The sequence below is a fragment of the Typopeltis vanoorti genome, chromosome 7 (genome assembly GCF_054136105.1).
Source record: "Typopeltis vanoorti isolate ZY-2024b chromosome 7, IOZ_Tvanoo_1.0, whole genome shotgun sequence".
NCBI classification, from domain to species: Eukaryota; Metazoa; Arthropoda; class Arachnida; order Uropygi; family Thelyphonidae; genus Typopeltis; species Typopeltis vanoorti.
The window spans coordinates 134,756,623-134,784,023 of record NC_143555.1 but is presented as its reverse complement, the minus strand read 5'-3'; the positions used below and the strand labels follow the sequence as shown (position 1 = coordinate 134,784,023).

The window sequence follows — 27,401 nt, the reverse complement described above, 5'->3', positions numbered from 1 at the left end:
ATATTAATTTCTGTTATAGTTCTGTTTTAATTTCATCCTTTTACTCATCATCATCATCAAATTCCTGCCATGTACCCTCAAGGGGTGTACAGGATATGACAGTACTACATGAAAAAAATTACATCATTACTAACTTCCTATCTACAATTTTCCTCCAAATCAGTCTGTTACTTGTCAAGACTCCAACATTATCAGATCTTATATTTCTATCGTCTAAGGTACTTTGTACCGTATCAATCCAGCTATATCTTGGTCTTCCTCTGGGTCGTTTTCCTGCCAACCTGGCAGAGAACACTTGTTTTGCTAATCTTTCCTCTCCCATTCTATTTAAGTGACCATACCATCTGAGATTAGCTCTGCTAACGCATTCCTGGATGCTGACAATGTCAAGTTCTTTCCTAATATCCTCATTTTTAATATGATATTGCCATTGATGCCATCTGTTCACGCCTCTAATCTTTCTCAGGACTCTCATATCTGCGGTCTCTAGTCTTTGGTCAAGTGTTTTACTTCTGACCCAGCTCTCAGATCCATAAGTTAAAATTGGTTTGAACACAGTCTTGTATACAGCTAATTTAGTGTTCCGACTAATTTCTCTCTTATTCCATATGAATTTATTCAATTGTCTTCCCACCATACCTTGCTGATTCTGTTGTCTATTTCTATATTTAATTTACCATCTTCAGTAAAAATCGTGCCTAAGTAGCTGAAATGTTTTACTTGTTCCACAGGTTCTCCATTCACAACACAGTTGACATTTTCAATGATTCTGCCTATTTTCATTGTCTTTGTCTTTTTATTGCTGACCTTCATACCATATTTATTACAACAGCAATTGAATTTAGTCAGAGAATCTTGCAGACTTGTAGCGGATTTATTTAGAAGTATAACATCATCCGCATAAAGCAAAGAGCTGACATTAACATCTCCAATTTTGATATCAGGTTTAATACCACTTTCCTTCATAATGTGATCCATATAGATAATGAATAACAGAGGGGATAATGTACATCCTTGTCTCACACCAGATTTAACATTAAACCATCTTCCTGTACTTCCTTCATTTCTAACTGCTGACTCACAACTCAAATAAAGACTAAGTATTGCTTGATATAATGCTCCATTGACACCATATAACTGCAGCGTATTGAATAGCTTCTCTCTTGGCACCTTGTTATATGCCTTTGCCAAATCGACAAAACTTAAATACAGATCCTTGTTATATTCCCGTGCTTTCTCGACTATTTGTCGTAAAGTGAAGATCTGATCATGACAGCCTCTATTTGGCCTGAATCCAGCTTGTTCTTCACCAAGCTTTTCTTCCACAATTCTTCTCAACTGTTTCTCAAGTATACTTGCATAGATCTTGCCAGGAACACTCAGTAGGGAAATACCTCTGTAATTCTCACATTCAGTTTTATTTCCCTTTTTATATATGGGTACTATGAGAGCTCTACTCCAATCATCGGGAATTCGTCCCTCTGTCCAGGCTTTCTGAACTATGCAGTGCAGCCACTGTAAGACTCTTATACCACCATACTTCAGCATTTCTGGTCGAATATCATCTACTCCTGCTGCCTTTCCACATTTCAAGCCTTTGATGGCTTTTTCTACTTCAAGTATGGATATGTATTTCTGACTGCATGCCTGGTCAGTGTTTTTTATCACTGTGCTGTCATCACTGCTTGTTTCATTTAGCAGTTTTTCAAAGTAATTACTCCATACTTCAAGGATATCTTTTTCTCCTGTTTTCATTTCACCTTTATCATCTCTAATTCCTTTTACAGCACTCTTTCCTCCATTCCTAAGCTTCTTCAACAACCTCCAGAATATTTTGCCACCTTCTTGATATTTATTTTCTATATTCTTGCCAAAGTCCTCCCATGACTTTTGTTTAGCTAGTTTTACACACTGTTTAGCTTTCTTTCAATCATTTCCTACTCTACTATTTAGATCCCCAACAAGGACCAACTTTTCCTTTTTCATTGTGTCAGTTGCTTTTTCTAAAGCCTCAAAAAATTCCTCCACTTCTACCTTAGTAGAACCTTCTGTGGGACCATAGGCACAAATAAGTCTCATTGTCCAGTTTCCCATTCTCATATTTGCCCACATTACTCTACTTGAGACTGACTGCCATTCAAGAAGATTAGCCTCGTATTTTGTGTTGAATACTATGGCTACTCTTTCTTTTCCTTGATTGTCATTGCCTGAATATAACATTTTGTATTTATTGCTCAGAAAGATCTCACCAGTTTTGGTCTTTCATGCTTTTACTTTGGTCACTTAACCTTTTTATACTTCATTGGAGATCCAATCCTTTTTACTTTCTCTTTCTGTGTAACATATTGTAATTCTGTCGATTTTAATGTTATTTCCTCTAATTTGCACCAATGTTCAATGCTTATATTCTGTTTTGGTGGTTCCTTCAGGTTTTTATCTAGTTCTAGTTGATATTTTCTTAGAATATTATTGTCTTGTAGTTTGCTTACATTCAGTCTCCTTTTGACTCTAAAAGTGCTTTCAGATTTTAACTTTATTCTTAGGTTTGCTAGTACTAGCTTATGGTCTGATCCACAGTCTCCAGCAAAGGATTTGCAATTTAGGATATTTGATTTGACTATATTATTGAAACCATCCTTGGTTTACAATAATATAGTCGACATATTCATGGCTTGTCTGTCTGGTGGTATCCATGTCCATTTTCTTTTGGTTGTTTAAAGAGAGTGTTGGTTATTGTTAGTCTATTACTATTTGAGCAGAAGTTTAGCAGTCTTTCCCACATTCAGTGCTTTCTCCTTACCCAAACTGTCCAATTACTCTTGGCCAGGTATCCCGGTCTTTGCCTACTTTTGTATCTAAGTCCCCCATTACAATTAGGAGATCTTGGCTTGATGTCTGCTGTACTGCTTTTTATAGAACTGTATAGAACTCCTCAATGTCTTCTTTTGATGATGTTGAAGTTGGTGAGTATACCTGAATAATAGTCAGTGATCCAATTGATATTTTCAATCTTGCTTAATTATCCTAGGCGAGATAGGATTATAAGACAATAGAGTTTTGAGCTTGGGTTTTAATATAAGTGCTAATCTCTACCTGAAGTTAAAATTTTGTACTGTCCATGGTGCAATTCTCCTTTTCCAGTCCATCTGGTTTCGCAGAGTCCAATCACTTCCCTTCCAATTCATGCAATAATATTTCCAAGACTCCTTCCTGGTGAAGGGTTCTTACATTCCACATTCATGTTTTTCTTGTCTACTAGGTGATGTTTTGTTCCAATAATATTTTTCACATTCACTATCTTGGTTCTCTAATAGTGGAAGTGAGCCAGCATGCAACTTTAGGATGGTTTGAGTTCATTCAGTTTCAATAGTTAAGTTTTGTCAAATGTCACCCACCACTCCATGACCTGAATTCAGCCACTCCTAACATGGAGTACAGACACTGTTTGCAGCCAATTCATTGAATACAGTCTCTGCCTGAGATCACCATAACTGGCTACCCTCACTTATTTAGCTTGTGGGTTGACATAGTTTACCGGAGTGCAGCCACTACCAATTTACAATAGCTTCTTTCATCCATAAGCAGCGGTGAGCTATGGAAATTTTAATAAAGGGCTCGCATTGTCAAGCAAAAGAATAAAAGGGAAAAAAAAAAAAAAAAGCTGTATTTCACATAAAAACTTATTAATACAGCTTATGTCCAAATTCCAATCAAAAAGTATGAGAGGACAATCAACCTATAAAGGCTATCATTTTTAAACAAATATTTCATGATCTAAACATTAAACATTTGCACACAATCAACTGTGTTAATTTATCTTACATAAGAAAAACATTTTTTAACTATCAAAATATAATAAGAATAAAATCTTTTATAATCTTTCATAAAACATTTGATTGGCTACTGGTTTTACCATACAATTGGCTACCAGAAAGGAGAAGGGTAAAGATAGTGCATGCGCTTATTTTATTTTCAAACTTGGGCGCATTCGTTATAGAGGAGTTGAAACAATAATTCCAAATAATCTATATACTGCCGAATAGACTAATTTTTGTTAGGTTACCATATGAGTTTGCGCTTAACATGTTGAGCTAAAAAGAAATTGAGCTAAAAAGTCTTTTTTAGCTCAATTTCTCTTTACATGATTGTTTAGTTTATTAAAAAACATTTCCTGGAAGACAGATGATTTACCATCTTCAATAAATACAAGTGCAACTATCAAACCACATTACAAATCTTTAGAATCTAAGGAGATTAAGACAATGTTGAAACATGTTTCAATACCAACATTTATAAATGTTATGAATATAAAGACAAAAAACACACCATATAAACAATTACAAAAAAAAAAAAAAATTAAAGAATCTTTATATTTATCCGTATCTTTTGATTGACAGAGAACATTTAGAAAAGGATCCTTGAAATGTTGTTATAATTACATAACACCTCCAAGGAGTCCAAAGACTCATCGAGGGAGGATACTTAGTCTAAACTCTGTCTACGCCACTTAATCCACCAACTACAGCAAACTGCCACTACCACCATCTACATCAATGCCATCTGCTGCCCACCGCCACTAGTATTTTTTGTCTGTAAATTGCATGTGTTCTCAAGGCCAATTTGTCTGTATGTGAAAGAAAATTAATGGGATAACTGAAAAGTAAAACATGATGAAGAACAAGTCCAGTGAAAAAAAAAAAGATTACTTAGAATCCAATGCAAAATTCCAAGTGCTCAATGTAGAAACTTTCACACATAACTAAACACTTCACAACAAGTCCTCTAACCATTCTAAATAGCAACTCAGAAAATGAAAGTACCTGCATTGAGTTTCTATTATAAGTATATAACCATATCACCATAATCATAAATAACAGTAGAAAAGTTAATTTACAGTTTTGATTAGTTGTTCTTAAAATAAAAATGGATCCACAATCCTTCTTTAAAATTGCAAGTGATGTATGAAATATTTCAAGATTTGAAAGTCTAAGTAAATTAAATGATTCATTCCACAATTAAAAGAAAAAATTAATTTCACACCTACCTTGCAATGCAACTGGCAAGGCTTCTTGCTGGATTTTTGTTGGAGTCTTCCATTGTAGCTGTTCACAAGCCTCGCACAATACATCAACTACTCCCTAGAAACAAATGAATTTTTTTTTTAATTTGAAAAGGAACAAAAAAATAATAAAATTTCAATAAAGCATCAGGAAGGAGCATCAGTTTGCTTAATGACCCTTTCCAAACTAACTCCCTTGAGTCACATACCCAGACACTACTGCTAAATTATGTCTCTTCTGTAGGTATTTCCCATAGGCATTGTTCCAGAACTTGCCACTATCATCTCTCCATTTATATGAACACAAGCAGCTGCCAGTCAACACTCATATACAGTTCAACTCCAAGCTTGTTGAACCAACTTCTCATCTTCTGCTTTCATTTCCTATACCTCTGCTCTTGGAACAGCACTGTTGTTCCCATACCGTTTTCTCAATATCTATATTTTCTTCTCCTAAATACCTTTCCCACATGGGAAATCTCATGCGTGGAGTTGATTATATAGACTAGTTCTTTAAAATTAAGCATATTAAAAATATATATTTAAAATACTGTTTCAATCAATACAACAAACTTATTTATAGCAAGACGAAGTTAAAATGTTTACTATGCAATATGAAGAAGTAGTGGTGAAAATACCCAGGAGAGAGAACATCATGGCTGGATTGGGATGTTTTCAATTATGGCTGATGCAAATAGGACTATGAGGACAGTCTATTATGCATGTTAATTACCAGTAAGTGTTCTTATGGCCAGTTTGCCTATCTAGCAGAATGAAAACTGACCATAAGAACACATGCAATTAGCATACATAATACACAAAATTCTGCAACCTGTGTAGGTGCCCAACTCACCTTCAGTCAGGAAAAACATACAAAAACCTTATAAAGGTTACTTAAATTAAGGGGATATCAAATCCCACAGTTTTAAAACCGAATAAGAAACTCAAAGATTGGAACTGTACTACGTACTAGGATATCACTTGCATTGGCTAACGCTAATGTCGCCGATACTTTATAGTTTACTATATTCGGCAAGAAACTCTCTGATTCCAATCTTTGAGTTTCTTATTCGGTTTTAAAACTATGTGGGATTTGATATCCCCTTAATTTAAGTAATGTTTTCATTGCCGAAATGAAGCTTATTAGCTCTTTATACTTAAGTAACCTTATAAAGGTTCTTTGTGTCCAAGACTGAATTGGAATCCATGTCCTTCCAGCCAAAGGGCATTAATCAATGTCAACTGAACTCCAAGGAATCCAGAGAAAAACACCAATTTAAATAGAAGTTGGGGAGCTAAATGGTATACAGAATTCATTTTAGATATACAAGAATATTCAGAAAAATTTATATTGTGGACAGCTGGATATCCTCCCCTCTCCAAACAGCACACTGAAATTTACATTTCTCACACCCTACAAGAAGATGAGGGACAAAGTCCTTTTGCTAAAATCCTACTCAGATTCTAATGTGTGGAGTGATGCTCACAAATTAATGGAATGAATACAGCACAGAAATAATTAAACAGGTTTAATTGTTTTGATATTTCATCAGTCACAGAGAAATCTTCAGGAATACAATATTAAAATTGTATTAACACATGACAATAAGTGGAAGAAATTAGACTATTTATTATTATTTGTCACCTCCAGGGAGTCCAAAGACTCATCAAGGGAGGGCATCCACTCTACAGCTCCACCACTCACAATCCACCAACTGACCGCAACTACACCAACGCTATCTATCGCCGACCACCACCAATATTTCCATAGACAATCACAAACATCAATGCCCACAGCGGGATTCAAACCATAGGCTTTTGGCTGGAAAGTGGATACGCTAACCACTTGGCCTATCTGACCCATAATGGAATATGCATCGTCTATCTGGATGCAAACATCACAAACCAGTTTAGACAAGCTTATAAAAATTCAGAAAAAAGCAGCTAGAATCATATGTGGACTAAGGAATACAACTCCTGGAAAAATAGCAGAATTTGAATCCAACCTTGTTCCTTTAAAAACTAGGTGGCAAGAAAATCTTACTAAATTTGTAGAAAAAGGAGCCAACCTTGTACATCATAGAACAAGTGAACTTTTTAAAAATTGGCAACCAACAAACAGAATAAAGAAAAAATCAACAATGCATGAAATCATTAAAAATAAAATTCCCTTGGATTGTTCAAATAAAATAGCCAACTACCCAGCACTTCCTTCAAATCAAGACAGGAAAAATATAGTTATCAATTTTGAAATAGGGAAACATGAGGGAAAAAAAAGCCCACAAAACTCTGAAATCTTGGGATCATTAGCTCTTTCAAAAATAATGGAATATGGACCTCACTCAAAGATCTACATAGATGGCTCCAAAAATCCAAATGGCAATTCTGGGAGTGGCATACCCATCTATGGCTCTCAAAATATAGAACTAAAAACAACTAAAAAGTATAGGATGTAACTCATACCATGCAGAATTAATAGTCATTAACACAGCACTGCAACATTTGGATAAACAAAATCTAAAGGAATTTATATGCAGTTAAGCTTGAGCTGCAAAAAAAGAAACAAATGTGGAGGGAATTTAAAGAGAAAGGTGGCCTGCAGTGGATATGCGGACACATGTGAGACAGTTGAGTGTAAGAATGTATATAATGTACCCGATAATTTACCCAAGGACAAGTAATCGGAATGGGATAGCTAGAATAACGCATCAAGATAGGGGTGGGACAAAGGGACCTGTGCATTTCATGTATACTATTGCCAGGAGTATTAGTATAAGAACAAGAAGGAAGAATTTTTGGCCTTGGTTGGCTCTTCCTGGCCACAGGTTATTGGCATTAGTGAAACATGGTTGATGGAAGATGATATAGTTAGTGGGATAGAATGTGTAGGTTATAGTGTGTTTAGGAGGGACAGAGAGAATAAAATGGGGGGAGTGTTATTGTTGATAGCTGATGAACTGCAGCCAGCTGATGAAGTTGTATTGCAGGATAGCGAAAAGAGCTCATTTGAGGCAATTTGGTGTGAGATTGAGACTGGCAGAACAAAATATACAGTTGGGTGCTGCTATAGACCAGGTGATGGAATAGATGGTGGAGATAGTATGCATAAACAAATTGATGAAATGAGTGGAAGGAGGGTAATTATTATGGGGGATTTCAACTATGGTAGCGTTGATTGGAAGGAGGAGAGGACACATGTGAGGAAGGAACTGGATTTCATTCAATTATTAAGGGATAACTATCTGAGACAGCATATAATTGAAAATACTAGAGGTTTGAGAGTGCTTGACCTGGTAATAGCATCTGAGAATTTGACTGTAACGAATATGATCATGTTGCCACCTATTGGTGAGAGTGATCATAAGGTCTTGACCTGAGAGGTGGCTAAAGGTGTGGAATTTTCAATTAAGACAGGGTATATGTGGAATGACCATGATGGCAAGTATGACAAGCTTAGGAGATTCCTTGGTTCAGTGCCATGGCATGTAAAACTGCAAGGGCTGGATGTCGATAGAGCATGGAAAGTGGTCAAGGAGCATTTACAGGAGGTTATGGCTGATTGTCTACCTAGGGTCCAAATAGTAAAACAAGTACGGGTTAAATGGATGAATAACACCATTAAGCTTGAGCTGCAAAAAAATAAACTGTGGAAGGAATTTAAAGAGAAAAAGGTGGCCTGCAGGCACATGAATGGTATAAAGCACAGGCCAGAAGGGTAACGAGTATGGTAAGAAAAGCAAAAGCGGATTATGAAAGGAAACTAGCTATGTAAGCTAAAGAGAATCCCAAACAGTTCTTTCAATAAGCTGCAAACAAAAAAAAAAAAAAAAAACTGTACACGGCATAATGATTTTAAGGAATGTCGATGCTAAGGAGGTCACTGAATCAGTCGATATAGTGGAATTACTGAGTGAGCACTTTGCAAGAGTATATCATCCAGGTGGAGACATTGAAAAAATGAAGGAACCGTTAGTTTATATGGGAATTATGATGAATGAAGTGGAGGTGAATATTCTATTCAGAACCTTAATGTGAATACATCTGTGGGATTGGAGTACACCGGCACTGGTGTTACGTGAAGCGGCTAAAGAATTATCATTGCCCTTGACCATGTTTAATCTGAGTCTCGAGTCTGGTTTAGTTCCAAAGGTGTGGAAAGAGGGAAAAATAGTTCCACTGCATAAAGGAGGATCCAAGACTACTGTTGCAAATTACCAACCAATCAGCATATCAGGAGTCGTTGTCAAGGTCTTGGAGAAAGTAGTCAAGGGAAAAATACAGGAATGGATTGATGAAAATGAGATACTGTACGGGGGGACAGCATGGCTTTGTGAAGGGTAGATCATACCTCAGTAACTTGCTCAAGTTTTATAACAAGGTGACGGCTGAACTGGATAAGGGTAATGGGTTTACAGTGATACTGCTGGACATGGCTAAGGCCTTTGACAGGATATCACATGGAATTCTAATCCGTAAACTGCAACATATGGGAATGGATATAGGGTTGGTGAGATGGATAGGTGGGTGGTTGATGGAGAGATATCAGAGAGTAGTTTATTCAAGAGTAGAGTCCAAAAGACAGCCTGTGACTAATGGTGTGCCGCAGGGTTCTGTTCTTGGACACCACTGCTGTTTAATTTGTTTATTAACAATATAGGGAAGGATCTGAGAGGAACAGTTCATTTGTTTGCTGATGATGCAAAGTTGGGTAGGGCAATATGAATGCAGAAGATGTCAAAATCTTGCATGATGATTTTGGATAATTGGAGTTCTGGGCTAAGGAGAATGGATGTCAATTTAATATGATAAAATGTAAAGTTATGCATTTTGGGATGAAAAGATTAGCAGCAGTATACTATTGGTGGAACTGTACTCTTTTCTTTAACTAAATTCAATAACTGCTGTAATAAATTTGGAAAGAAAATCTGCAATAGAAGAGAAATTATGAAAACCGCATAGAACATGGGAAAACAAAAGTTGCATTCATTCTCAATGAAGAACCTACAGAACAAGTAAAATATTTCTGCTAATTAGCTCCATGTTTAGTGACGATGACAAATTAAATTTGGAAATAGACAAGAGAATAAGCAAAGCCGACATATTGGAGAGTCAAGTGCAGAGCTGTACTTACTTTTCCCAAGAGTGGTAGGGCCCAAGGCACTAGAGTCCTTTGGGACCCTCCTCATTGTTTGAGGCCCTTAACACATTCGCTGCCAACTACGAGTATATTCGTAGTTGGTATGCGAACCCCCACAAGCCAGATACGAGTATACTCGTATGATGCTTATTGCCGCCAAATGAGATTATCCGTACTTACCTTGAAGAAGTTGGTATATGAGCCCCACAAGCCAGCTACGAGTACTCGTATGTCGATAACCACCAGCAACGAGATTATCTGTACTGACCTTGAAGAAGTGAAATTGCTTGGCGTATGAGAACGAACTATGCTGAAGCAACATGGCAGCGAACGCGTTAAATTGGCCTTAAGTTTTTTGGGACCCTCAAACTAGAGCTTCATGCACCTGTGCAGAAGTACAGCACTGGTCAAGTGAACAGTTTTATATGGAAGAGAGAAATTAATCAAACTACTAAACTTACAGTATATAAAACAGTATTCACACTGATTTTAACTTAGATCTGATTGCTGGGTTAAAAATAACAGTTGGTCAAAGACCAGAGACAACAGCCATGAGAGTTTTGAGAAATAGAAAAATCAGTGAACATATGACAATAACAGCATCATTAAGAAGGAACTTACACCATTAGTAATCAGGAGGCTGTGAGCAGAGCTAATCTGAAGTGATATGATCACTTAAACATAATGGAAGAGAAAAGGTTAACAAAACACTTGTCTGATGCCAAGAAAAGACCTATATCTACACCAGCGCTTCCCAAACTGTTGGCCGCAGCTCCCTTGGGGGCCGTAGGTTTTGTTTAGGGGGACCGTGAAATAATGAAAACAAATTTAAAATGTTTTAAGACTAAGTAGATTTTTTTTATTTTAAAAGAAACGTATTTAACTTTTATTATTTATTATTTCTTTTTTGTATTTTTTATATTTTAATGGAAAAATTCACACATTGGTGTTGGTTCACAAACTTTGCTTCCTGCATATTTCGGCGCTTAATGAATATTAGTAAATATTGCTTATTCATATGTTTCATTTCAAAGCAGTGGTTAATTGTATTTACTTCGAATGCTCTCCAGGGAAACTCCAAATCTTCCTGTCCCTTTCATCACACGTTCGTAATCGGGGACTGTTGATATTGACTTTATATACATAACAAAACTCATTTTATATTATCACTGTCATCAGAGCTAGTTTTCTGTTACCAATAAAAGTTTCACATATACTTTACACATGAAAAAAAAGCTTAAACAAGTTCATGTGAGGAGATAGTAATTCTCTTGCAGTGGTAAACAACACCCTCCCTAACAGCCACTAAACTGCAGAAGCAATAAAAACAAGTACTTTTATTATGCCAGTGAATAAGGTATGAGGAGTCTGTGTAATATATTTCTCAACAAATAGTGCAATTAGAGACAACTGGGATAAAAACACTAATTAATGAATCACATGTCCCCTCATACAGAAACTATGCTATATAGACTGAAACAAAACCATATGTTGCATGGGCAAACACAGTATCTAACTAAAAACTATTGTTATTAATTAGATGTGTGCGAGTTCGATTTCTCAAGGCAGCAATAAAATTCAACCGAACGTGTTAAAATTCGTAAAAGTGTTAAAACTAAGTAATATATATATATATATATATATATATATATAATGAATGTTATGGCAGTTTCACATATGGAATTCGGTTGAAGAGAGTTAGCATTTCAACTCAATTGTCAGCTATGCGTTTTATCTTTCGGTCACGCGATCTTTTGTTAATACCACACCAATTATATGCACGTTTTAATCAACTGCCTTTGCTGTCTGTTTCGCGTTAGGCTTAATTACCGTAAAGGGAGAAAAGTCACAAAAGAAAAAACTTTCCTGGTCCTGGGATTCCCTTATTCAGGTAATATTCACTAATTTCATGTTATCAGTCTGTAGTGTGCCAGTATCGATAAGTGGCGATATTATTTGATCTATTCTACATTAAAAAATTTAACCCGAAGATGGATAAGTGGCTGATAAAAAATAATAACAAATTCCTGCGAACAATCAGAAGCAGAAACAGCCTAAAAAAAAAAAAAAGGACAGTATTTCATATTTTACCAGAACAGCCCACATCGTCTTCTGAACCAAACAGTAAGAGGCAAAAAATGTAATATATGCATTTGATTTTTGCAATATTCGCTGTATATGTTTTGTATTGAATATAAATACAATAAATATTATAATATCTCTCTATTACGATTTTTTTTCGAGGGGGGGGGGCATGAAATATTTTAATTATTGCAAAGGGGGCCCTGACATCCAGAAGTTTGGGAAGCACTGATCTACACAACTGATGCAAAAGAAGTATGTGTAAGACATAATACTGGAATCTTGAGAAATAAAATTAATATGGAGGGAAAATTGTTGAGAGGAAATTAATGATACAGAAAACAAGATCGTGTCTCGATTAATGCGCCCCCCGATTAGTACGTTTTTCATTAGTGTGTCATTTTTTTCGATACCCAAATTCGATTAGTGCGCCTATATACGTCTTAAAAATAAACGTTACAGATTTTAAAAATTTTCTATCTATACATTCTATACTATCTAAATAGATCCTGCTAAGAACTGACCTTATTAAATCAAAAGCATTAAGTCTCTTTGCAACCTTGAAAGAAAGGGCTATTAATGATGGAAAAGAAGAATTCCACATTAGTGCTGGGTGGTTTGAGAAATAGTCTACATAATGTTCTAATCACAAGCAAAGCTGCAAGTGCCAATAAGGTGGTTACTGCAAATTATGTGATATACAGTGGAGTCAACAGACACCAAAGAGCACAAGCAGGAGTCATGATTTGGATTCATAACTCCCTTTCAAAACAGTTAAAACATTATAAATTATGGAATGAAAGAATAATAGAAGCTAGAATAAAAATAGATAGAGGCTATTTAACGATAATTGGTTTATATGCCCCAGAAGAAGGAAGAGAACAGGATAATATCGATTTTTATAATCAGCTACAAAACATATATAATAAAATTAATAAAAATGATTACATAATTTTAGCAGGAGATTTAAATGCAAGAATTGGAAACACGAAAATTAATAATAATATAGGAATACATGGAGAACACACTCTAAACAGAAATGATAAAAAATTGATTGACTTTGTAGTTTATAATAACCTAAAAATAATGAATTCCTTCTATAAACATAAAGACATACATAAATATACTTGGACAGCAAGAGGATGGAAATCAATATTAGATTACTTCATATTAAATGAAAAGACATCAAAATCTTCACTAGATGTTAGAGTTCACAGAGGATATGAAATAAGCAGGTGACCACTTCCTTGTTAAAATAAAATTAAGATCACCACCTAAATGGCTACAAGTAACAAGAACAGAAAGAAAAATTGAAACATTTGTTTATAAAACTAGACTACTGAATGACACAAATGTACAATGGCTCTATGAACAAAGAATTAACCAATATCTAGATAAAATAAAACAAAATGAAGAAATAGAAATTGAATGGCTTGATATAAAAACGATACTAAATGAAGCAGCAAATGTAAGCTTAGGAAAGACCAAAAAATTCAATAAAAGAAAAAAAAAACTGAAGATCTGGGATGATACAATCAAAGAAATAATCAAAAAGAAAAAACAAGCCTATCACAAATGGTTAAGCAGCAAAAGATTAGAAGATGAAATAGAATATAAAAGAATAAGAGCCATAGCTAAAAGAGAAGTCAGAAAAAGACAGAGAATTATGGAATAAATTTCTTCCTAATTTAGAACATGATTTATATAAAATAAGACCATATGTATGTAAGATTTTGAAACACTTAAATGCAGATACCAAAGAAAACACTGAATTGAAATTAGAAGAATTTCTAAATTACTACACAGAACTGGGGACAGACAAATATTTTAAAAAAGACAACTGGCAAACAATTAACGAAAATGAAAAGGAAATAACTGAAGAAGAATTAGAAATCAGCCTGAAAGAAACAAGAAATGGAAAATCACCTGGCGAAGATAAGCTAGGTTCAGAACTACATAAATACGCAGGAACAAGATTCAAAGGAAGACTCTTACTATTTTTAAATAAAATTTACTCAACTGGTATCCCCCCAATAGAATGGAAAAAAGGAATTGTGATTCCTATCTTTAAGAAAGGTAATAGAGATAACCCTAAAAACTATAGAGGTATCAGTATACTAAATTCCTGTTACAAAATATATAGCAGAATCTTAAATAACAAACTAATGAAATATTCCGAAAACTTTATTCTAGAGGAACAGAATGGATTTAGAAAAGGACGATCATGTATAGACCCAGCCTTTTGCCTAAAATTAATAATAGAGAAAAGAAGAGAATATAATTTAGAAACACATATTGCATTTATTGACTTTGAAAAAGCATTTGACAAAGTTAAAAGAAACATATTATTTAACATATTAAAAGAAAGACAAATACCAAATAATATCCTAAAAGCTATCATAAGTATATATGAAAATAATCGAATACAAATAATATTAAATCACGAGCTATCATATACAAGAGAGATAAGCCAAGGGGTCCGACAGGGATGTCCCCTCTCAGCAACTCTTTTTAATATCTACTTAAATGAAATAATAAAATGGAGTAAAAATTTACATCAAGGAATTAAACTTTCACATACAGTTAACTTAAACAATCTCCTCTTTGCCGATGACCAAATAATAATTACAAATTCTGAAGATAACTTACAGAAAGCTATTTTAAATCTAAATGAGATATCCAAAGATTATGGTATGATAATATCAACGGAAAAATCAAAAACTATGGCCTTTAAAGGACAAGATCCAGCAAGAACTAAAATAGTAATAGATAACAAGATCTTAGAACAGGTGAATTCATTTAACTACCTAGGATGTATGATCACATATGAAAATGAAAAAGATATAAATGTAAAAATTGCAAAATATTTAAAAATAACAGGTGTAATTAACTCTATATTTAAACCAAACCTAGTTCAAAAACAAACGAGGCTAAAAGTATACAATACATTAGCCTTACCGGTCTTAATGTATGGAAGCGAAATCTGGACAATAAAACAAAAAGACAAACAAAGATTAACAACAGCAGAAATGAAGTTTATGAGAAAAACTGCAAAGTATACCCTATTTGATCACAAAAGAAACGAAGAAATTATGAAAGAATTAAACCAAGAACCAGTAATAGAAAAAATTAAAAAATATAAACATAAATGGATGGAACACGTTCAAAGAATGAAAATAGAAAGATTACCAAAAACAAGCCTTAAAGTACAAGCCATTAGAAAAAGAAAACCAGGATGTCCTCTTAAACGATTCAACGATGACTTCTAAGGCCGGAATAGACCATGCTAGGCCTAAATCCTTGATACATATGATGATGATGATGATGACATTCTATACTATCTAAACAGATCCTGCTAAGAACTGACCTTATTAAATCAAAAGCATTAAGTCTCTTTGCAACCTTGAAAGAAAGGGCTATTAATGATGGAAAAGAAGAATTCTACATTAGTGCTGGGTGGTTTGAGAAATAGTCTACATAATGTTCTAATCACAAGCAAAGCTGCAAGTGCCGATAAGGCGGTGGCTGCAAATTATCCAAAGATTTGAAGAAAGTTGTAAGAAGGGGGGCTATTGTGACCAACAAAAATTTAATGGCGATGAAACTGGCCTTTTTTTTGGAAGCCAATGTCTGGATTTTTCTGGCTAAATCAGAGAAATCTCAGCCAGGTTATAAAGTTGCAAAGTCGAATGAAATTACTGCTAGCAATATGCAATCCATTTAGATGCACATTCTTGCACAATGTGCAAATGATTTTAGAGGCTTTTCTAATGAATCTAAGTTAATTAAATCTCATTCTGAGAAACTGGGTGATTTCGACCCTAAATTTAGATACACAGCAGGAAGAATATGATGAAAATTTAATCACTGACAAGCCCAAAGAGATTTCACAGAAACAATTTGAAAATATTTTTCGTACAATCGAAACTTTTAAGTAGCAATGCTTAGGGACTGGCCCTCGTGAAGAGAGAAGCAGGAAAATTTGCAGAAGATGCAATTGTATGGAAAAAAGAAACAGAATGCCTGCCAGAATAATAGATTTATATTGAATATGTTTTATTGTCTTTCAGCTTAATAGTTTCCCTTTAACTAGGCGCTGAGACATACCCTAATTCTTTTTTTTAAAGGGCAAAAAAAAAAAAAAAGAAATTTGAGGAACGAATTATACTTTTTTTCATAGGTTATTATACTCTATTAGTGAGTTTTCGATTAATGCGTTTGTTTTAAAGAACGCATTAGGCGCACTAATCGAGGGATTGCTGTTCTACCACAGTATTATGTACATCCCATTCAGGGTACATATCTGGAAATGATTATAAAGTATGCATATTCACAAATTTTGTTCAGAATATGAGCAATGAATTTATTTTTTCAATACTCGCTGATGTAACTTCTCTAAAAGGAGTACAAAAAGACAAAGGACAATTTTAAAAATTACTAATTAGATTTCCCAAAAGTTTGAAAGAAATTGTGCATTTTTTCCAATTGCAAAGCTTTAATAAAAAGATAAATATAATTCCATCTCGGATAAAACATCATAATAAAATTTAAATTAATCCAATAGAAATATAATACTCTTTATGAGCAATCGATTATAAACTTAACTTTGCACTTCAGGATTAACATTCACGCTTTAAATGGCTTTCAACGCAAGATTTTCAAGGGAAAAATTTGCAAAAGTTTTGAAGTATTCACAGTATTAAGCATGTTTTGACTGGCTACAGAAGAGAGATCACATATCAAAAATCTTATCAATTCACATTTAAATAAAAATACTTAGAAGCTGGTATCATTAAGAGCATTAACGTCATCTGAAAGTAATTCTAAATTGATGATTTTTTAAAAAAAAATCGCTGACGATCGGTTTCAGAACATAACACACCAGTTCCATGTGTAGACTAATACTACTCTACAATTTACAAAAGCGTATCAAGCACACAGACCCTTCGTGTTGTAATAATACCATGCACAGGAGGAGCTTCCCCAATATATATATATATATATATATATTATTTTTTTTTTTTAACTGCGCTACATCATTTATTGTGACCCCCGTACATAAACAATAAAATGTCATTTTTCAAAACTCAACATGTTTTATACACGTGCTTTGATTATATCGCAAAAATACCAGAAAAATTGCGCTCCCTTAATACAGTATGACGACCTATTATACTAATAAAATGTGCGCTTACTAAGGATTTAAATGTCACTTCTTCTGCGGCAGAATCACCTAAAATTTCCGTATCGCTGGCCATAATCACTATACGTTCACGATTTAAGTTCTATGATCCATCATAAGTTTTTAAAAGAAACGAAATGGAAGTTTACAGACCAGAGGGCGCTGCATGCTAAACAACAATTTGTTAAAAATTTGCAAGGAAGTCACACAAAAAATATATATCAATAAATAAATAAATAACAATAAGGAGAAGAACTTATTTATCATTAATTAATTTATTATTTATTGTTAATTATTTTATTATTTTTATTTATTTAATATTTTGTATTTATTATATAAATATAAATATATAAAATAAAAATAAAATATTTTATTTTATTATATATATATATATATATATATATATATATATAGAGAGAGAGAGAGAGAGAGAAAGTATTTTACCTTGGGTATAATAAATATTAAAAATACCAAGCAATTTTAAACCTGGTTTTACTCCATTTCCCAAGTAAGCAAACAGACAAACAATTATACCCAAGGTAAAATACTTTCTACATTTATATCTCCTCCAAAGATTTTTATTTAATAAGGTTAAAACACCTTATGGTAACTTGTTCTGGTAAAATACTTATAAGCTCTGAATTACTAAATCTTAGTATTTCTAGCCTGGCTACCACTGATGAGACCTCAATAAAAGGTCGAAACCGGTCTGGGTAGTGGCCCCTTGCCTTTAATGCATAGCATCATACATCTTCTCAAAGAGATGGGCTTTGCATTAAGGGTAAATATTAAGAATAGTGATCAGAGCTTATTCCAACTTTACCAACGAGTTTCCTTGGTCTTGCACAACCTGTAGGATCAGCTGGACTTGCATCACTTGCAGGCGCAAACTTGACTTGTTTGTCTGTTTGCTTACTTGGGAAATGGAGTAAAACCAGGTTTAAAGTTGCTTGGTATTTTTAACACACACACACACACACACACACACACACACATATATATATATATATATATATATATATATATATATATATATTAAAGAATTGAATGCCATAAACCGATATTAAAATATTAAATAAATAAAGATAATAAAATAATTAATAATTAATAATAAATACATAAATAAATTAATTAATAATAAATAAATAGAGTTAGATAGGGTAAATAAATAAAGTTAGATAGGGTAAACGGCGCCGCCTACTCCCTATACGGGAACAAATAGATGTTAGCTGATTTTTTTAATAAATAAATAAATAATAACAAGTATATTAGTTCTTCTCCTTATTGTTATTTATTTATTTATATTTTTCGTGTGACTTCCTTGATATATATGTATATGTGTGTGTGTGTGTGTGTGTGTGTGTGTGTGTGTGTGTGTGTGTGTGTGTGTGTGTGTGTGTGTGGAAAGATTGATTTACTCGGTTGATATACATTTTTTTAAAAAAAATATTGAATGACTAGAAACCGAGAAAAATGAAAACAAATTTAATAATATATATATGAAAGAATGATCATTAACTCGGTTAACATACATATTTTTATAAAGAATTGAATGACTAGAACCGAGATTTAAGTAAAAAGGTTTTAATATAAAAACACGACTAGTTTCGGCTTAACAGCCTTCATCAGGTGAGATTATAAAAGAAAGAAAAAAGAAAAAACACTAAAACACTGAAGCTTAAATAAACTATGAACATCATATAGAGTCTCTATACATAATTGACACTAATTCGTTGCGGTTGTATTTAAAGCTGTTTTTTCGTTAGTTGTATTGTTGGAAAAGTGCGTGCTAGTTGCCTCTCGTGAACGTCAGTACACGATTACAGCTGTATGACAATCTGGGAGGTTGTAGCTCAAGTTATTATTTAGATGATCAGGATTGAAGATGATTTCTCTAGATTCCACGATTTTTCTCTCTAGTTCATCATTGCAACGAAAGATGTTAGTAGATTTTTCCCCGCAGACTTTGTGACTTTGGTTTTCATCATTAGGATTAGCTGAGAAAAGGATATGACTAGATAATGCACTGGCTCGCTATCTCTTGTAAGTAATGTCCCTCATGTGTTCTTCCATACGCAATTCGACAGATTTGTCTGGCTGCCCAAAATAAAGAATATCACAATCACACAATATTTTATATACACCAGGGTATTTGAGTTGATGATGACAAGGCTTTCGGTGGCTTATTAAGAAACGGATCTTTGGAAGTGGAGTGAACAAGGTTCTGATATTGTACTTTCTTAGAACTTTTGCTAATTTGTGTGAAACTGTACTTATGTAAGAAATATTCAATTCCTACTGTTGTTCGTTAGTTGTACCAATTTATTTATTTATCCATATGGAGTTCGCTCCCTTTTCTCCCCTGTCCCTATTGGGGCGAGTTGAGCCCCTTCATGGGGGTTAAATATTTATAGCTGTAGATCCGTGTGTTCACTGGACCGGTTTGCCTGTTTGCGGGATGAAAAACCCAAGATAAAGTGGGGAAAAACCCTTCTGTCCACGCTCAAGACCGGCTAACTTGGCTATGGCTTAGGAAGATCCTGAAGCTCCTCACATTCGCGATTGGAATCGAACCTAGGACACTCCTTCCACAGGCATATGGTTGCGAAGCGCAAAGCCACTAGTCTAACCGCGCGGACGTTGTACGAATGATGTCTTATGATACATAAGCCGAACTATGTACATAATAATAAAAAGGTTATTTACTGTGGCATACGTGTTACTCTATAGTTATTCAATATTTGCCTAGTGTCTATCATACTTTGAGTTGAACTCATTCATACTCGTGGCACCTATAACAGACTGCAACTTTCTCCACTCATTCACTACTCTCCCAAAAAACTTGCTTCTAACACCTTTGCTAATTACACTCTTACTCAGTTTCCATTGATGGCCTCAAGCTCTCCTACCACCAAACCTGTTCTGAAAAATTTCCTCTGAATTAATCTTATAAAAACTTCTCAGTGATCCGTAATCAATCACATCACCTCTTTTCCGCCTATCAACCAGTTTCTCTAACCTACAAATTTTCAACCTGTTCTCGTAAGTTTCATACCAAAGACCAGCTACCATCTTGGTCAAGCGCCTCTGGATCCTCTCCACCTCCTCCTCATGACCTGGCACCCAGATCTATGCACAGTAGTTTCAACAAGGAATTACCATGAGTAGACATATTTAAATAATTATAATACCAGAATTAATTCAAGGAAAATATTATTTATTAGTATAAATTTCGCCTGAGTATCACAGGCGAAAATATAAACAAGCTTTTAAATATAAACTATTTTAAATATAAACAAGCTTATATTTAAAATAGCTTGGTATCTTAAGCATATATTATACCCAAGGTAAAAAACTTTCTATATCTATCTCTCATCTGGAGATTTTTTATAATAAGTCAAAGCACCTTTGGTAACTTGTTTTGGTAAAATATTTATAAGCTCTGTATCACTTAAACTTTCGTATTTCTAAGCCTGGCTCCCACTGATGCGACCTCAATTAAGGTCGAAACCGGTCTGGGTAGTTGCCCCTTGCCGTTAATGCATAGCATCATACATCTCCTGAAGGAGACGTGCTTTACATTAAGAGTAAATACTAAGAATAGTGATCAGAGCCTGTTCCACCTTTACCACGAGTTGCATAAGACTTGCACTATGTGCGGGTCATCTAGACTTGCACTACTTGCAGGCGCAAACTTGACTTACTTCTGTTTGCTTACTTGGGAAATGGATTAAAACCAGGCTTATATTTAAAATAGCTTGGTATCTTTAACGTATATTATATCCAAGGTAAAAAAATTTCTACACACACACACACACACACACACATATATATATATATATATATATATATATATATATATATATATATATATATATATATATATATATTGGGCCATCTATATATATATATATGTATCTGTGTGTATATATATATATATATACACACACAGAGCCTGTGTAGCTCAGTGGATGTGGCGTTTGCCAACCACAGCGCTTGGCCGCACGAAGGAAGTCTTGGTTTCGAGTCTAGTCGGCGACTAGAGGAAATTTTTCTAAGCCTTTTTTCGACCGGTTCCCGAGTTAGTCGATCTCTGGCACGGGCAAGCAGGTTTTTCCTCCCGGAAACTCGGGTTTTTCGTCCTGTAAACTCAAGAAAATCGACCGTAGAACCCACATTATTTCAGACATTAAATATATTGTGTTAGGGTTAGGGACCACGAGATGGCGGCACATTTGAGCCGTCTCTCTTCACTGAGTACCGCTTAATTAGTGATAGCCTTGGGCCATCTATCTCTGATTGGTACCAGTGGAGATTGAACTGCCCACTCAGTCTCCAAAAGTTAGATAGGGCTAAATGGCCTCGCCTACTCCCGTATACGGGAATAAAAAAAAATATTTTTTTTTATATATATATATATATATATACGAGGAGGGGGTCTGAAACGTTCTCGGCCTCGACCATAGATGGTAACACTATCGGCACAATTTTTTTTTCTAAGTTGTACATCTGTAATAAGCATCCATGTGAAACTGCAAATCATTTTATCAAGTCTTGTTCTTCATGTAGCTTCCTGAACGAGAGGGCGCACCACAATGTCCTTCTGGTTCTCTCTGTTGGTGGCTTTCCTTTTTGTTTCTGCATAGAGATGTGATCCTGTCCATGATCTTCTATCTTCAAGCCATGTCTTTGGTTTTTTTGCCTCTTCATCCTTTTCCCATAATATTCTATCAAGTAGTTTTATACAGCTGTCTGAAGCAAAAGTATTCGTGCTGTTATAAACTTCTTTGTAGAAGAAGGTTTAAGGCAAAAGGAAATTCATTCGAAGTGCATAAACGTTTATGGGCACTCCTCTCCTTCGTTTTCGATAATTAAGAAATGGTCTGCCGAGTTTAAACCTAGTCATACCAGCCGTGAAGATGATCCACGTGAAGGACGTCGAAAAAGTGTAACAACAGCAGAAATCATTGATCAAGTGCACGACATGGTATTGGATGACCGGTTAGTCAAAGTATGTGAAATTTCTGAGACTATATGCATTTCAAAAGAACGTGTAGGATATATTTTGCATGAAAAATTGCAAATGAAAAGCTTTATGCATGATGGGTGCCCCACTTGCTCACAGAAGATAAAAAACCCACTCGCATGAAAATCTCTGAACAGTGCTTGGAGCGCATTAACATTAATAAAACTGATTTTGTGCGTCGATTTATTACAATGGATGAAATTTGGAATCACCATTCCACACCAGAATCCAAACAGCAGTCAAAACAGTCGACAGAAGCAAAAGCGCCAAAGAAGACAAAGTCGTTCCATCAGCGGTCATGGCGTCGATGTTTTAGGATGCTAAAGGCATTTTATTTATTAATTATCTTGAATAGGATAAAACTATAACTGGGGAACAGGAACATTATTCCGATCTTTTAACCAGACTAGATGAAAAAATTCGTCAGAAAAGTCCAGCTTGCAGAAGAAAAAATTATCGTTCATCAGGACAATCCACCTTCCTACAAAGGTGTTTCGGCAATGGAAAAATTAGTGGATCTACACAATGTATTGTTGGAACACCAACCGCATTCCCAGATTTTGGCTCCCCCCTGACTTGTATCTCTTCTTTCCAAAACTGAAGCTGTTCCTCGCTAGCCAGTTTTTTAATTCGAATCAAGAGGTGACTGCAATTGTAGAGGAATATTTTGCAGATATATATATACTCAGTAAACCTTAAAGAGAAACATCTTCAAACTGAATTTTCTGGAGTGTACAAGATTTTATGTAATTGTGGAAAGCCATGCTACGGCCAGACTGTTAAATCCGTCCTTCTATGTTTGGAAGAACACCGTACAGATATCTCCTATAACAGGACTAGAGCCAGTGCTCTCTCTCTCTAGCCACGGTCTCTTTTCAGTTAACTCAGACGAAGGCCGCCAACATATTGTGAATTGGACTCAAACTTCTAACATCCATGTGTGCTATGATGAGCTCGAAAGAAAGATTGTCGAATGTAGAGAAATTTCTCTAGATTCTTCCTCATATCAACAACAGCCTAAGTTTCAATCTTTCTGACGCACACTTTGCCTCTGTTCAGTATTGGCACACTCGCGACAGCGTGTAGTATACGTTTGTTTGGAATTCAAGCTCCCATTTTGTTTTCAAACATGCTACTGTCTTTTTGTACTTGTTCTGTCATTACAATTTTAAGTGTCTGTAATTCTTTATATATTTCTTTGATTGTGATACCTGAAGATGGCGATCTATTCAACGAAACTTGTTAACTAGTAGTATCTTTTTAAATATACCATGTCATCTTTTTATCTCTCGGTAACAGTCATTAAAGCTTTTTTGAATATATATATATATATTCCCTTATAGGGAGTAGACTAACCTAACCCTAACAAGATATGTCACTGTTTGAAATAATGTGGGTACTACGGTCGATTTTCTTGAGTTTATATATTAACAAAAAAAATCACCTAACGCCTTTTATTTCCGTATAGGGAGTAAGTGAGGACGTTTTTTATCCCTATCTAACTTTTGGAGACTGAGCGAGCAGTTCAATCTCCACTAGTATCCAATCAGAGATAGCTGGCCCAAGGCTATCACTAATTAAGCGGCACGCAGTGAAGAGAGACGGCTCAACAAGTGCCGCCATCTAGTGATCCCTAACCCTAATACAATATATTTAATGTCTGAAATAGTGTGGGTTCTACGGTCGATTTTCTTGAGTTTTGGGGACGAAAAACCCGATTTTCCGGGAGAAAATACCCGCTTACCCGTGCACCAGAGATCGGCTTACTCGACAAACGGTCGAAAAATGGCCTAGAAAAATTTCCTCTATTCACCGACTAGATTCGAAACCATGAAGTCTTACTTAGTGTGGACAAGCGCCGTGGTATGCAAACGCCACATCCACATATCAGAACTCGAGATGAGCGGCGCACTCGCCTCTTTGGATTTAAAAAAGACTAGGTTGCCTGATTGTTTCACATTTTCAATTTTTCGTAAAGCAACTCGCACAAACAGATACATACATGCCTCCTCTCATTACTATCCTCCGCAGAAACATAGTATTATTTCCACTGTGGTCCATTGGGCGAGATCTCTTATTTCAGAAAAAGAAGATCCTCAAATAGAACTTGACCACTTCACTTCGAAAGCACATTCATAAACAACGGCTATTCTTCGAAACATAACTAAACGTCTTTGTCCACGTCCTCAACCTTAGCAAGAAGATAACTTCAATCCTATTACACACATTCAATTGCCATTTGTAAGCTCTCTATCACCAAAACTGGCGAAAATTATGAACAAAATCAACATTAGCACTTACTTCACCACCATACGAAAACATCGTTCATTCCTGAGTCAGCCAAAACAAAAACACAACCAACTTCAATTTCCAGGAGTTTACAAAATCGTCTGCAGCTGCGGTAAACCTTATTATGGACAAACAGATAAGTCTGTCTCACTACGTCATGAGGAGCATCAACGAGACATCTCTTACAAGAGAACCCGCGCAAGCGCCCTCTCTAGTCATGTTCTTTTCTCCGCTAACTCCAATCAAGAAGAACGCTATCCCAGATAGACTGGAACCTCACGACCACTATCCATAAATGCGGTGACGAACTAGAGTGGGAGTGGCGTATCTTAGAATCAAAAGAAATAGTTCTGGACCCATCACACATGAACAATAATTTAAGTCACAGCTTGCCTGATTCTCACATCGCAACGATTTTACCAGCTTATGGTAAACACCTTACGGTAACTTGTTCTGGTAAAATACTTATAAACCCTGTATTACTAAAATCTTGGTATTTATAGCCTGGCTCCCACTGATGAGACCTCAATGAAGGTCGAAACCGGTCTGGGTAGTGGTCCCTTGCCTTTAATACAAAGTATCATACATCTCCTCAAGGAGATGTGCTTTGCATTAAGGGTAAATATTAAGATTAGTGATCAGAGCTTAAACTACTTTTACCATGAGTTGCCTTGGTCTTGCACTACGTGCGGGGTCAGCTAGACTTGCAACACTTGCAGGCGCAAACTTGACTTGTTTGTCTGTTTGCTTACTTGGGAAATGGAGTAAAACCAGGTTTAAAATAGCTTGGTATCTTTAACATATATATATATATATATATATATATATATATATATATATATATATATATATATATATATATATATATATATATATATATATATATATATATATATATATATATATATATATATATATATATATATATATATATATATATATATATATAGTTAGTTAGTTAGTTAGGAAAGATTAGTTAGCTGATTTAAAAAGTACTATCTACCACAAACGGAATAAATGTAGACCATCGGATCTGTTTAATTTAGGAGAATGAAGTAAAGTTTCACATGTTCCTTTACGAAGCAGTTCCATGAGGAACCGACTTTCGTGAAAGACTTGTTTTGTTCCAATGAACTCTATGTGTAGTGTTGATTGCATGATCTGCAAGTCTGGACTCTTCGAGTTGAAAGTATTCAATAGAAGATTTGGATTCTTCTAGCCGAATAAAAGCAGATCTTCCTGTATGTCCAAAATAAGATGACCCACAAGAGAAAGCAATCTGGTAGACATCTGGAAGATTGAGATGTGGAAGCTTGTCCTGTGGAGAAGTGATAAGTGAGAAGGTGGAGATTTTTCTGAATGGGCGAATGGCAACAAAAATATTTCGTTGTTTTAAAACTTTTGCTATGCGTTCACTAATCCCTTGCACATAAGGAATATGAATTCGAGTTATTTCTTCTGTATTTGAAGAGGTAGAAACACCAAAATTTCTGAAAGCTTTTTTGATGAACGAATTCTTATAACCATTAGATAAAAAATTTGAAAAAATGTTGCACTTTTTTTCTGTAATAACTAGGCTGACCACATTTCCTTGAGACAGAAACGGGACATAGATGGCTCTCCCATCTATTTGTTTGTATATTTTCCCTTTCCATGTGAAATATCCTGCATGTATTGTGAATTTGAATAGTTCAAATATATCAGGGGGGAAGTGGGGCTACAGTAGATTGAGGGTTTCTGTAAGTGGTACATTTGTGTATAGTGAGGTGATATCAAATCTTACTATTAAGTCTGAGCTTTTTAGGGTCAGGTGTTGTAAGATGCGTTTTAGTTGGGCCGAATTTTTGGCAAAGGAGGGAGAATTGTTTGTGAGAGCGTGAGAGTTTGTGAGCCATGGGCTCCCCCCTTTCCCCTCCCTTAGCCAACTTTTACATAGAACACCTGGAAAAACTAGCAATCAATACAGCCACTATCAAACCAACACTTTGGCTACGCTATGTTGACGATGTACTGGCTATTTGGCCACACGGCCCAGAGACATTGGAAACATTTTTAGCGCATTTAAATAGGCAACATCCAAAAATCCACTTTACTATGGAACTGGAAGCTAATAACTGTCTACCCTTCCTGGATACACTTATCACACGTCTTCCAGATGGTTCCTTATCATTTTCAGTTTTTAGAAAACCCACACATACAGGGAGATACTTACACAAACAATCACACCATCATCCTTCTCAACAATATGGCATTTTAAAAACACTCACCCATAGAGCAAGAGCAATCTGTTCCAATGACAATGCTCTTGCTGCTGAACTGACTCACTTATGCCACACCTTCTTGGCCAATGGCTATAATCAACACAAGATAAACAAAATACTAAACGCTGCTAAGAAACTCCTCCCACCATCCACCACAGACAACTACAACAAAACAATCACCATCCCATTCATCAAAGGCACTTCCCAAAAGATTTCAAGAATTCTCAATAAACATAAACTACGCACTACATTCAGAACATGTAGCAAATTAGCTACCCTTATCCGCTCACCCAAGGACAGCATTCCCCCTTTATCACATCCAGGAGTCTACCAAGTACCCTGCTCAGGTAATCAAGCCTACTACG

The 27,401-nt window shown here is 35.1% G+C and overlaps 1 protein-coding gene across 1 annotated transcript in view; it reads right to left on the bottom strand.

Moving 5' to 3' along the window:
- The window catches only part of pths (probable ATP-dependent RNA helicase DDX47), a 107,117-nt gene extending 89,513 nt beyond the window's left edge, over nucleotides 1-17,604 (bottom strand). Inside the window, exons 1-2 of the mRNA XM_090396151.1 lie at nucleotides 17,474-17,604; nucleotides 5,045-5,138 (exon numbers count right to left, since the gene is read on the bottom strand). Coding sequence (XP_090252277.1) covers nucleotides 5,045-5,138; nucleotides 17,474-17,536 — 157 coding nt within the window. The 5' untranslated portion in view covers nucleotides 17,537-17,604. The remainder of the gene's footprint in view (nucleotides 1-5,044; nucleotides 5,139-17,473) is intronic.
- Between the last annotated feature and the right edge of the window lie 9,797 nt (nucleotides 17,605-27,401).